This window comes from Psammomys obesus, unplaced genomic scaffold (assembly GCF_907164565.1).
Source record: "Psammomys obesus unplaced genomic scaffold, mPsaObe1.curated_primary_1811, whole genome shotgun sequence".
Classification (NCBI taxonomy): Eukaryota; Metazoa; Chordata; class Mammalia; order Rodentia; family Muridae; genus Psammomys; species Psammomys obesus.
In genome coordinates, this window is record NW_026590767.1 from 2,546,020 (window position 1) to 2,558,974 (window position 12,955).

Here is a 12,955-nt window from a genome sequence, read left to right on the forward strand (position 1 = left end):
ACCTTATCTCAAAACACACATCTGAGTTATGTACATGTGCCCAACCACCAATGAACATTCCATCACACACACACACACACACACACACACACACACACACACACACACAGAGAGAGAGAGAGAGAGAGAGAGAGAGAGAGAAAGAGAGAGAGAAACAGAGAGAAAGACAAAGAGAGATATCTAGAGAGAGACACAGAGAGAGAACCCCCTAGGCTTCAGTGAGTGAGCCAAGGCTAGGCTAACTGTCACAGGGTTCCTCGCTTAGATAGTGCATCAAACATTCCTCATCCTGCCAGGTGTAGTTATATGGTGTGAACTGGGGTTTATCACATTTCCACTCTTTTCTGATTGCAGATTACACCTGTGGAGGTTTTCTGACCCAACTCTCTGGACGCTTTTCCAGCCCATACTACCCAGGGAACTATCCTAACAATGCCAGATGTTTGTGGAACATTGAGGTCCCCAACAACTACCGTGTGACTGTGGTCTTCAGAGATGTGCAGTAAGTGAGAGCAGAGAGCAGGTGTTAGAGAGGCACTGTGGGGTGCTTTGAAATTCAAGGGGTGATAGTCAAGGCAACATGTAAAATATGGGTTCCAGATGTGATGTGGCACCGAGGGTGGGGGAAAGGGTGCAAGAGTACAGGAATTTGAAAATAGTCTGGCTTAAAGTTGCAGGTTGCTGTGCGGCCATGGAATGCCACATTCCCAAGCCTCAGTCAAGAGAAAGGGGCTAGAATGCCTGCTTTCCTCATCTTGTTGATCAAGGAAGGCAGCAGAGAATGTGAAAATACTCAGAACCGTTCTCAGCAGGAGGGAGGATTTGTGGCTTGGGTAATGATAGTCTTGGGAGCACAATATACAATTGCCCTGGTTTTGCACAGCCCTTCCCTCCTCGAGCCCTTTCGTTTGTGGGTCCTCAGAAGCCAGGGTTGCTGGCTGCATATGGCAGAATTCTCATCACCCATGTGTTTCTTGAGCAGAGAAGATGTCCTTAAAGGTCCGTTAATATGTACGTCACTCTGGGAGGCAAGTGGCCCAGATGGCCATGAAAGTGCCCCAAGTAGTGTCCACTGCTTGTGACCTTTTATGAACTCCTTTTCCCCTTTGCAGTGTCCATGTGGACATCACCGCCACCATCTTCAGTATGCATAGTGCACACTGTTAATCTCACGGGAGAAGGAGACAGGCCTTAGATGAGAAACCCAATCATTAGAGAATCCACTGTTTATTTTTTTCCTGTTAATCTCTATCACTCTGAATTTGTTGATAATTGTTTTATTCTGGAAGGGACCTGAGAGCGCTTTGAAGGAACAAATCAAGATTTCTGTGGGGATCTTCCTTTGTTCATTTAAAGGATGGTTCAGAAAGCGAGACTACAGATCTCATGCATTTGACCTTAGGTGGCAATATGAAGACAAGTCAAGGTGTTTTTGGCAAGATAAAAATCTCCCTGGATTTAAGGAAGTCACTTATTCTTTCAAATAATGAACATGGTCAGAGTTTCCATGGCAAAGGTTACTGAGGCCTGAGCCCTCATCTGCGTCTGGACAGTAGAGAAGTTAACTGCTCTTTTTGTCTCTTCAGGCTTGAAGGAGGCTGCAGCTATGATTACATTGAGATTTTCGATGGCCCCCACCACAGTTCTCCTCTCATTGCCCGGGTTTGTGATGGGGTCTTGGGCTCTTTCACCTCAACATCCAACTTCATGGCGATTCGCTTCATCACTGATAACATTATCACTCGAAGAGGGTTCCAGGCTGAGTACTACTCGGAATCCGACAACACCACCACCAGTAAGTTTCCTTGTTAGAATGAAGACTCACTGGGACTGGGCACATTGCTGACAGCCTTCTGCTCCTGTACCATCCTGGGATTGTAACATAAACTATTAGAACCCCACCCCCAACTGTGGCCCCCGTGACTGATTTCCCATGTTGCCAGTTGCGAGACTGTGTACGGTGTGTCTTGGGTCTCTGCATGTTCAAAAGAGGGCCAAGGGCCAGCAATGGCTGATGAGAGTTGTACTGGCCTTACTGTGGTTGGCAAAGAATAAGAAGAATATTGTATAAGACAATATTCTCAACAGACAGTGAAAAGACAGTGCCAGAAGGAGCTACGGGTGACACCAGGCTTGAAAGTTTGTGACCCTTCCAGAGTATGAGTCACTGGCCATGTCCTGATACCTAACACATTTGGCTTCTGTCTGAAGATAAACAAAATTGGACATCTTAATATAGCCACTGTAACAGAGGTTATATGGCCCCAGTTTGAGATGAGAACGTGCATCTACACTGGCTAAGGGTTGAGCATGGTGACATCCACAGTCTCTTACTCTATCAGGATCAGAGACACCAACTTTCTCCTTAGCTAAAGGACATTACCTAATGGCACAACTACTGTCTTATTGTACAGTTGCTTTACTTCATGAGAAAATGCTAACTTGACAAAAAAATGTTTTGGATATTTAAAACCCTTTCTCCAGTTCCATACCAGAAAATCCTATACATCTAATTGCCCTGACTGGGTGTGTCTGAGGATGAGGCTGACTTTAGCCATAGGTTACCCTTGGGGCCATGGTGATGCTCTTGAGAGCCTGTTCCTCGTGTGTGCATCATCTGTCTTGACCTGTGTGTCTTTACCTGGAAAACACCCTCATGAAGCTGTGGGTTTGGAATCCTGACTTGATGCATGCTCTGCTCTTGTCCTTCAGGTCTCCTTTGTCTGTCCAATCACATGCAAGCCAGTGTGAGCAGGAGCTACCTTCAGTCCTTGGGCTATTCTGCTAGGGATATTGGCATTCCTGGTTTTAATGCAAGTTACCGGTGTCAGCCCCAGATAACACAGCAGCAGGTCACATTCACTATTCCCTACACAGGCTGTGGCACTACCAAACAGGTAAGCTGGGCCCCGCCTACTCTATTATTTCCTATTGAGCATGCTTTCTTTCAATAAATAAAGTGTGTGTGTGTGTGCGCACGCACACACACACACACACACACACATACACACGACTGCATACATATGGAGGTCAAAAGACAGTTTATAGGAGTTGGTTATTTCCTTCTGCCTTGTGAGTCCTGGGACTAGAACTCAGATTGTTAGGCTTGGTAGCTAGTTCCTCTACCCACTGAGCCATCTCAACAGCCCTGAGTATGATTTATCACAGTGACGGCTGCTGCGCTTCCACAATTCTGGGGGTCTACAAGCTATGGCTGTGATGTGATCAGAACATAATTCATGTGAATGGAGGCAGAAGCCTCTGGTACAGTAGCCACAGCTGCTTCCCAATAGGAGGGATGAGGAGGAGGAGGAGAGGGGAAGCCAGGCAGCTTCCACAGCAGTGTCCAGGAGAGACAGCACCCAGCAGGACTTTACCCAGACTTCCAGCTCCCAGGAAAAGCTTGAGATTTTACAAAGTCTGGAGCTTCTACAGTTTCACATGGGGTGTGTGAAAGATGCAGAGGCCCCGAAACCAGAGACACAAGCAGGCGTTACTTGAGTTCTACAACAGCTAATAGTGGTCAAACACATTACTGTGTCTTTGGGGAAGCCAGTGCCCTGCTGAGTTTCACACTCACCTGGTTGCCATTTGTCATTTGTCAAGAAATGACCAGTTGTCATTTCTTAGCGGGCCAACAGTAGGGGTGGCTAACCTTTTAACATTGTACCACGGCATTGGCATCTACAAAATTCACCCTGAAGCACTGCATGTTGACTGACAAAAGGGCGTACCCCCTCAGTGTTTTGAGTGACGTGGCCCATGGGCTGGATGTAGCCAGTAGAGAAGTCACCCCCATGGGTTTGCCTGAGACCTGGTGATTTTAGTGTAGACTGTCCTCTATCTCAGGAAAACACCAGTCTTGGGCAAGCTGGGACTGCTGTCATCCTGTCAGTGGAAGATGCTATGTTATATTCCCCAAATCTTTTTTTATTTTCTCATTATTTTTTGATGCAAGGTTTCTCCATGTAGTTCTTTTTTTGATTTAAAAAAAACTATTTATTTTTAAATTACAGTTTATTCAGCTGTAGCCCTCCTCCCTCGTCCCCTCCCAATCCCACCCTCCCTTCCTCTTCTTCTCCTATGCCTCTCCCGCAGATGCTAAGACTCATAGCCAAACTTTGGGCAGAGTGCAGGGAATCTTAAGAAAGAAGAGTGAGATAGATAGAAAGACCTGGAGGGGACAGGAGCTCCATGAGGAGAGCAACAGAACCCCAAAATAAAAAAAATCTGGGCCCAGGGGTCTTTTCTGAGACTAGTACTCCAAACAAGGACCATGCATGGAGATAACCTAGAACCCCTGCACAGATGTAGCCCATGGCAGCTCAGTGCCCAAGAGGGTTCCCTAGTGATGGGAACAGGAACTGTTCGTGTAGTTCTTGATGGCTCTGTAAACTAGACTGGTTTTGAACTCACAGAGATCTGCCTACCTCTGCCTCTTGAGTGTTGGGATTAAAGACTTGCACTGTAATGCCTGCCTACCCCCAAATTATTTTCTTTTTTAAAAAATTTAATTATTTTTTTATTTATTACAATTTATTCACTTTGTATCCCAGCTGTAGTTACCTCCCTCGTCCCCTCCCAATCCCATCCTCCCTCCTTCTTCTCCTCCCATGACCCTCCCCCAGTCCACTGATACGGAGGTCCTCCTCCTCTTCCATCTGACCCTAGCCTATCTGGTCTCATCAGGACTGGCTGCATTGTCTTCCTCTGTGTCCTGGTAAGGCTGCTCCCCACTCAGGGGGAGGTGATAAAAGAGCAGGCCAATCAGTTCATATCAGAGACAGTCCCTGTTCCTCTTAGTAGGGCACCCACTTGGAGACTGAGCTGCCATAAACATCTGAGAAACTGCTTTCCATTCCTCTGACACACAGTAAACACTGAGAGAGGAAGCAGACACTCAGCCAACCAGGAGGGCCTTGTGCCTCCTATGGCTGTGTGTGAGATCTGGTCACCCAGATCTCTTGGTTATCTCCATAAATGGTCCTTGGTTGGAGTATCAGTCTCAGAAAAGACCCCTGTGCCCAGAGTTTTTGGTTCTGTTGCTCTCCTTGTGGAGCTCCTGTACCCTCCAGGTCTTTCATCTCTCCTTCTGCACTCTGCTACTCCCAAACTCTTAGCAAATATTCTTGTACTGTCACCTCACCTTAGAAGTGAGGAGATTGAATTAAGAGAGGTCAGGCCCATTACCCAAAGCAGTTTAGACCAATGGGATAGAACTGACAAAGCAAGAATCTCAGAAACATTCTACTAAAAAAGGAGCCAGACACAGAAGATTTATACATAAATTATATGTATATTACTATTAGAAATACCCCATTCATACTAAATTTAGCAAAAAGGAATAACTGTGCAATATGGAAAAGGTTCCCATGGCTGGCCTGCTTCTAGGTTGGAGGATGTGACTTTTAAGACAGGATGGAGGTGCTTGGGCAATGGAAAAGTGGTGTGTCTTACTGTGGTGTTCTGTACAGGACATACAAGCTCAGCTGCCTGTAATTTTCATGCACCAGACACATGCCAGCCATTGTGTGAGGAGAAACTGCTTTCCATTCCTCTGACACACAGTAAACACTGAGAGAGGAAGCAGACACTCAGCCAACCAGGAGGGCCTTGTGCCTCCTATGGCTGTGTGTGAGATCTGGTCACCCAGATCTCTTGGTAAGGTTACACACACAGGACCTGTTCCTTCTGAGAGGAACTTGGTGGGTGAGATGGGCTACTCCGTACTCCATGGAGAAGAATGTACACCAGCCAGGCCAAGGAGGTGGCTTATTTAGCACAGTTATTGCATTTTGCTCTGTTGGTTGACCATGTTGAATTTCAGCCTGTTGTGAGTCAGCCCACTGACGGTGACTGCTGCTCCTTTTTCCAAATGAGCAGCCTGGAGCATCAGACATCTCAGCAGCTTGCTGGTGGCGAGTCATAGGCTGTTGAGGCCATCTAACCAGCATGCCAGCTGTGCCTCTTCTAACTTGAATGAACCTGGGTAGCACATACTGCTTTCATGAAGCAGTCATGTCACCTACCAAACTGAGTGCTTCGGAGGCAGGGATAATTTTATTTGATTTGCCATGCTTGGTGACCTGGTACAGAGCCCAAGACTTTGTGGTAGTGTCAATAACTTTTATATGGGCCAGGCCCTGCATTGAGACTTCTCCATGACTTCAGGGTGCCTTTATCCAAGCTTAATCAGAAGAGATAAAGGTCTGGGGGAGCTGAACAATGTGTCCAAGGCCACATACTCATAAGATGTGGAGCCAGTGTGCTGTGGAGCAGGAGATGCTCATGGCTCTCCCAGGCTGCCACACAGTGGGAGGGTGATATTTTGGCTGGTGTCATAGAACAGATGAGCTTTCTAGCAGTGAAAGGCATGCCAGGACAGCGAGAGCCCAGGCCTCTCTAGGAATGTCAGTAGATTCACATACAGGACTTTTTTGTCATATTGGCTGTCTTTCCACCCGGGCAGGTGGCTAAGCAAGAATTTTAATCTAGAGTCATTATAGCACCTTCAGATCAAGAAATAAGTTTGCCCTCTGTGTTTATGGTTTAGAAAAGACTCAGAACTGAGCTCTATCACAGAGAGACAAATAGGAGCTTTGTGAATATACTCATATCAAATATAATTTGAAAAACCTTTGTGGCTTATAACACCATTGGTACCAAAATATAATGTTTAAAAACTTTGGAGAATTTACGGGAGAAATGCAATGTGCTTCCCCTGAGAACATGAAGAGCAAGAGTTCTTTTTGTTGGTTCTTTCCCAGACGTAGGTCTGGAGTGCAGGCTCTGAAGCACTCTGTCGACCAGGCTGGCCCTGCCCTGGGCTCTGCTGTCTGTGGAGGGCAATGTCAGACTAGAGATGACAAGGGAAGGGTCAAAGAGGTTAGGCAAAAGCTCTTGTCTCATGATAAGTTTTTCTGGAAGGCACACATGCAGAGTGGAGTTCTCAGCAGTAGAGAAGTAGAAGGCTCTCTACTCCAAAAAAGTAATTATATGTAAGTTGTGTAAGTGCTGGCAACACAGGGGGCCTTGTTCAGGTCCCAACTAATTAAAGTAGAGTTTCACCCTTCACAGTCCATATGACTACAGTGGGAAGCTCTCTTTCTCTTTCTCTCTGTGTGTGTCTGTGCGTGCTCTTCCTGTCCTGCCTTGCCCTGCCCTGCCCTGCCTTTTTTTCCCACTATGAAGAATACAGTTTGCTTTAAATTCTGGATGCTGTTCACACCACCATGCTATTATTCTCCTGCCCACACATGTATGTTTCCAGCATACAGAGCTCTAAACATGCAGGGCAGGGAGAAGAGCATCATGGCACTCAGTTTGTGAAGAGCTCCACAGCCCCAGCCTGGTGCACCTGTGCTTTCCTCCCTGGAGCCAGACAGTCACTAGCATTGTGCTTCCAGGAATAACTGTTTGAGTGTGTCCTCTTGGCCACTGGGCCGTTACCTCCTTGCCACGTCCTCTGCTTGTTTCAGTACTTCTGGGAACTCGCTTCATTCACTTCGTAGATATTTACAGACGCTACTTATGCTGTTGTCAAGAAAAAAAAAGAGACTTTTTTTTTTGACACAACTCTCTCCTTCAGATGCTCACAGAACCCAGGCGTAAAGCTACTGGCAAGGCAGCTCTCAGTAGATGGTAGATACAGTAAAAGGCATAAGACACCAGCCTCCTCATGAGTTTGCTGCCCAGTGGAAGTCACAGTGGCGAAGGGTTCCATAGTATAATGAGTGCATGCAGGAATGGCCCTGGGGTTGCCATAACCCCATTCAGTTGCTCACGTGAGGCTCTGGGGTCAAGACCTGCTTCAGTTATAACTGCACCTCTCATGGCTTCCAGCTTCCGCTGTGCCAGTCCCCACACTGAGGAAGTCTCCAGTCGCTCAAAACAGGAAGCACTCTATGCCAATATCACCAGGCCTGTCTCATAAGTACGAGACCAGTGATGGTGAGAAATAGGATCAGAACACCCAGCTCTGAGTCCTGAACTAGGGGGTCTGAGCCTGGTCAGATGCACTGCAGGCAAGGGGCTGTCCAGGATCCTCATTCAGAGCCACAGCGAAGAGCAACACGTGCAGATTATCACGGCCTCCACCATGTGCTGGAGAATGTGGGAGAGTAGGGGAGAGTTTGCCGGTTAAGCTGACACCCATCCTAGGTGAGAGCGGGTGCAAAGAAGACAGGTGCCATCTGTATGATTCTGCAAGAGTCTTGCTGAGTCATTTCCCCCTCATTCTAACCCAACACTGATCTGATCTGCTTTCCCCTGGTAGGTCGACAATGATACCATCAACTACTCCAACTTCCTCACAGCGGCTGTTTCAAGTGGCATCATCAAAAGGAAAAGGGACCTCCACATCCATATCAGCTGCAAGATGCTTCAGAACACCTGGGTCAACACCATGTATATCACCAACAACACCGTCGAGGTCCAGGAAGTCCAGTACGGCAATTTCGACGTGAACATTTCCTTTTATACATCCTCCTCCTTCTTGTACCCAGTGACCAGGAGCCCATACTATGTGGGTCTGGACCAGAATTTGTACCTTCAGGCTGAAATCTTCCATTCTGATGCCTCTTTGGCTTTGTTTGTGGACACCTGTGTGGCTTCACCACACCCCAACGACTTCACCTCTTTGAAGTATGATCTCATCCGGAGTGGGTAAGGACTTCTCTGTGTTCCTTCTGATGCAAACTTTTCCTTTATAGCTCACACATGGGTAGCCAGAAAGCCCAGGGAATGCAGACTTTGGGCTAGCTGAACTTCGCATGGGTTCAAGCTTAGATCATTTTCTACCCGTGGCTTTTGCCTTTGGAGGAGCCTTCTCGCTCTTCCCTGGGTCACATTCCTGATTAAGGGGATGGGTAATTATGCACCGTCTCCTGCTAACAGTGGTGATTCAACTGGACGGCTATAAGCTGGGGCTAGCTCTCTAGTCACAAGTCTCTGAAACCATGAGTGTGTCATGAGAAGAGCATTGATTCGAGAGCAGACCCAAACTAAAATACGTACATCTCTGGGCCAGTTTCTGTGCCCCAAGTTAACTGGAGATAGTGGCAAGGAGTAGATGTTGGGTTAAATGAAAAAGAATGATGGGCCCCGAGGGCACAGCATACCCAGCAGGTGGCCTAGAGGTTTACTGTATCACAGGTGCAGAGGGCCCTCACATCCCCTATCTGCTAGGAATGCAAGTTTTTCATCGTGGTGACATTCTGCCATTTGTGATGCCGACTGAGCCTGTTGCACAGGGACTCACTAGCTACAGCACCGTCCATGGAGAGGCCCCTGAGAATAGACTTCCGGGTGGGCCTGCTCAGAGTTCTTCCAATCTTACCTCCAACCCGCCCCTGTTCCCACTCCAGTTCTATCAAATGCCCCAGCTCCATTCGAACAAGCCTCTAGGTACCCTTTCGATTGGAATGCTGATAGGGCTGCAGTAAAGAAAAAGAAGCTGGGTGTTTCAGGGCAGTTGAGTTGAAGGTAGAAACAGGAAGTAAGCTCTGGGAGAGAGGAGAAAGAGGGTAAGCAGACACAGAGCTAACCTTCTGGGAGAGCCAGGTTGCCCTGGGACAGTCCACCGAAGAAGCATTCCTGTCCTCGAGCCCGGGCCAGTTTTTCTTGTTTCTATTTCACCGCATCACTTAAGCGTCACTATTTTAAATGCACATGGATTGTCCCCATGCACTTCTCAGGGGAATTCCCTAAGGGGATTGGCGGCTTTCTATGATCAGCACAGACAAGGTGCCCGAGGGAAGAGGAAGTGCTGGATACTGGCTTAGGGTCTTAGAGAGAACTCGCCAACATGGAGATGTCGTCTTAGAACTTGACATCATGGAGGTGTAGTTGCACGGGAGTAGGCCAGGCCTGGTGAGGGGCTCAGCAGAGAGACCCTAGGAGACAAGGGGCAGGGAGCACAGGTGTTCAGCCTAAGTCTGAATGTCACCTTGTGAGGCTGAGTGACCAGGAGAGGGGAGAAGAAGCTATTTCCTTTCCTGCCATGCCTCTGGCTTGCTCTTGGACTCCAAACTTGAGCAGCCTTCTCACCTTCCCTGGTTACATGGGCACACTGAGCTCATCATCATGGCAGGGGATTTTGCTGGGTCAACGTGCTGGCAAGGTACCAGAGCTGCCGGGACATGTGTGCACAGCTCACAATGGTGGCACCGGAGGCCCAGGCAGCCAGCATGACTACTGAGTGCAAGGGAGTTAAGGTGAGTCTGTGCCTCAGCAAGTTGACGGGCTCCTCTCCTCACTTCCAGATGCGTAAAGGATGAAACCTACTGGACCTACTCCTCGCCCTCGCCTCGAGTCTCCCGCTTCAAGTTCAATTCCTTCCACTTCCTGAACCGCTTCCCCTCAGTGTACCTGCAGTGTAAACTGGTGGTGTGTAGAGCGTACGACGCCTCCTCCCGGTGCAACAGGGGCTGCGTGGTGAGGTCCAAGAGGGACGCAGGGTCCTACCAGGAAAAGGTGGACGTTGTCCTGGGACCCATCCTGCTGCAACCCCCCAGCAAAGACAAGAGGAACCTGGGTAGGTGGTAACCCTGAGATCCTACCTTCCGCTGGGGCCCACGGTGCTGGGGGATTTGAAATGCTTTTGTCTGCCCTATGGGCCAGCCCAGACTGCGCACCAATCCGTGTATTAGGCCTGGTTTGCTGCCTTCCCCCAAGACTTAAGGTCCCATGTAGGTGGTTAGCGAGAGATTTGTGACCTGGACAGCTTGATTCCCTGGGTTTGGAGCGCCCAGAATTTTCAACTATAAAGTGAGAGGGATAATGTCTGTTAGGACTCTTAAGAGGGCTTGCTTGTTCATTAAACTTCCCTGGTCCTTGTTTGGGGCAAGTGGCTGGGTTTTTGATGAACGTACTGTGGTTTTTGTTGTTAACGTAATCAATGGTAATATTACTCCTCATCACAATGGTGACAGGTGTTTTGATTAACCAGCTGGGCAGGGCATGGAAATTCAGGCAGCCTGAATTAATTGTGACTGCTGTGTGTGTGTGTGTGTGTGTGTGTGTGTGTGTGTGTGTGTGTTTGTCGGTAGTCTGCCACTTGTCTACAGACCCAGTCTAGAACTGTTCTCTCAAGGCTCAGGTCCGAGTTCCTCCTCCCATTTCTTTATCCCTCCCCATTGAAGAGTTCTGACCAGGACCACTGTATTTCTTGTCCTCCCTGCCTTTTTCTGTGGTGTGTGTGATCCCCACTCTATCATCATACTCTGTTTTTCTCTCAGACTTGGCAGTGAAGGATGTGGAGAAGCCAGCCAGCTCCCAGGCAGTCTATCCCATGGCTGCCATCTTTGGTGGAATCTTCCTGGCCATGGTCCTAGCTGTGGCAGCCTTCACACTAAAAAAGAGGAGACGCATTGCCCGTGGCCAATCTCTAAGCACTAAGATGTGACTCAAAACACACCCAGACATTGGCTCCATGAGCACAGATTCCCAGAAAAGGTGGAAGAAATGAGTGTGCAATGCTTGGCACTCCCTGTGACTAGGTTTTCCTTGTCATAAATGCATATCAAAGTGCGATGAAGTGGCAGAGGAGAATGGGGGTGGTGGGAATTCTCGCAGGATCCAAAGGCTGGGAAGAATGTCATAGGAAAAAGAGACCAATGTCTGCATTCCCACACAACTGTGAGCCAGACAATGGCGGCAGCTGGGCTTTCTCTAGATAGAACTTCCCTTCACCCCATGTATGGCTGATTTTCTTGAACTGTAGTGTCAATAGCAGTCTTTTCATACAACATGGCAAACTAAATAAAGAAGCTTTCTCAAGGCAAGTGTCTGCTTGGTTGTTGTTGATAGAGGCTTACTCACACACCAGATCCCTCCAAGTTAGGCAGACAGCTGTGGTGACATGGCAATGGAAATGATAAAAGGGCAAGGGGTTTTGCCTTGTAGCTTCCAGAACCTTCAAGAGCATGATCATCTTCATTCCTAGAAGACTCTTCATCTTTGCATTTGCAACACAATGTTCCAAGCTATGGCCTGGAAAGGGCCCAGAAAGGGTCCGCATGCCTAGGACAGGAGTCCTGTTTGCATGAAGTCTCTGGGGAGAAGTGTGACAGGTGATCACAGAAGATAAAGAAATGCAGCCAGGTACCTAGGCTGACAGACCCCAGCCACTAGGGGCAGTGCCAACATCAGGAGCTGGGCTCAGATCCCAACAGGCAGCTGCTAGGATGATCCTAACATGAACATATTTGCTAGGGTTAGGTGAGACCCCTTAGGACAAAGGGCCAGAGGACTTCAGCAGAGACCTGGCCCCAGCTGCCAGCTCTGACCAGAGATGTCTGAGGACTCCCCATTACCAGCTCTGATAAACCTTCAGCCCCCGTGAGAGAGCATGGGATGAGTGGGGACAGACAGCCATGAGCCCTTCCAGTTTTCAGGGGTGCTGGGAGGCCAGGGCATATCTTCCCCAGGCTAGGGACATCGAGGAAAATCCTGGTAGGTCACTCTGTGTGAGCAAGCCTTTGCATCAAAGTATAGACCCCAGACCGTGGTTGGAACTGAGAAGATTTGGACCTGATTCAAGCTCAGTGACTCTATGCTGGGCTATCCTCAAAGGAATGACAGACACACCGTGGGTAAAAGAAAGGACACATCAAGTCTGATTTGAGCTGTATCTTGCACCTTTCTGGGTCAGAGCTTGCCTTCCAGTCTCTTCCAAGCAGGCAATGCTCCCTATAACCCTCTTGCCATTCCTGTGGCGGAGGCTAGAGGGCGCTGCAGCTCAACATTAATGCCATTTTGTTATTGGGCCTCTCGGGGATGGCTTCCTTCTCTCTTCTCCTCTTTCCTTTTTTCCTGTATGAATGGTGTGCATATAGGTATGAGAGTTATGTTTCTCTCTCTGTCTCTCTCTCTCTGTGTGTGTGTGTGTGTGTGAGAGAGAGAGAGAGAGATAGATAGATAGATAGATAGATAGATAGATAGATAGATAGATAGA

General features: G+C 48.3%; 1 protein-coding gene across 1 annotated transcript in view; it reads left to right on the forward strand.

Moving 5' to 3' along the window:
* The window catches only part of Dmbt1 (deleted in malignant brain tumors 1), a 98,502-nt gene that overhangs the window by 25,803 nt on the left and 59,744 nt on the right, over nucleotides 1-12,955 (forward strand). The window contains exons 8-13 of the mRNA XM_055608849.1: nucleotides 303-502; nucleotides 1,587-1,795; nucleotides 2,713-2,897; nucleotides 8,276-8,664; nucleotides 10,263-10,534; nucleotides 11,238-11,400. Coding sequence (XP_055464824.1) covers nucleotides 303-502; nucleotides 1,587-1,795; nucleotides 2,713-2,897; nucleotides 8,276-8,664; nucleotides 10,263-10,534; nucleotides 11,238-11,400 — 1,418 coding nt within the window. The remainder of the gene's footprint in view (nucleotides 1-302; nucleotides 503-1,586; nucleotides 1,796-2,712; nucleotides 2,898-8,275; nucleotides 8,665-10,262; nucleotides 10,535-11,237; nucleotides 11,401-12,955) is intronic.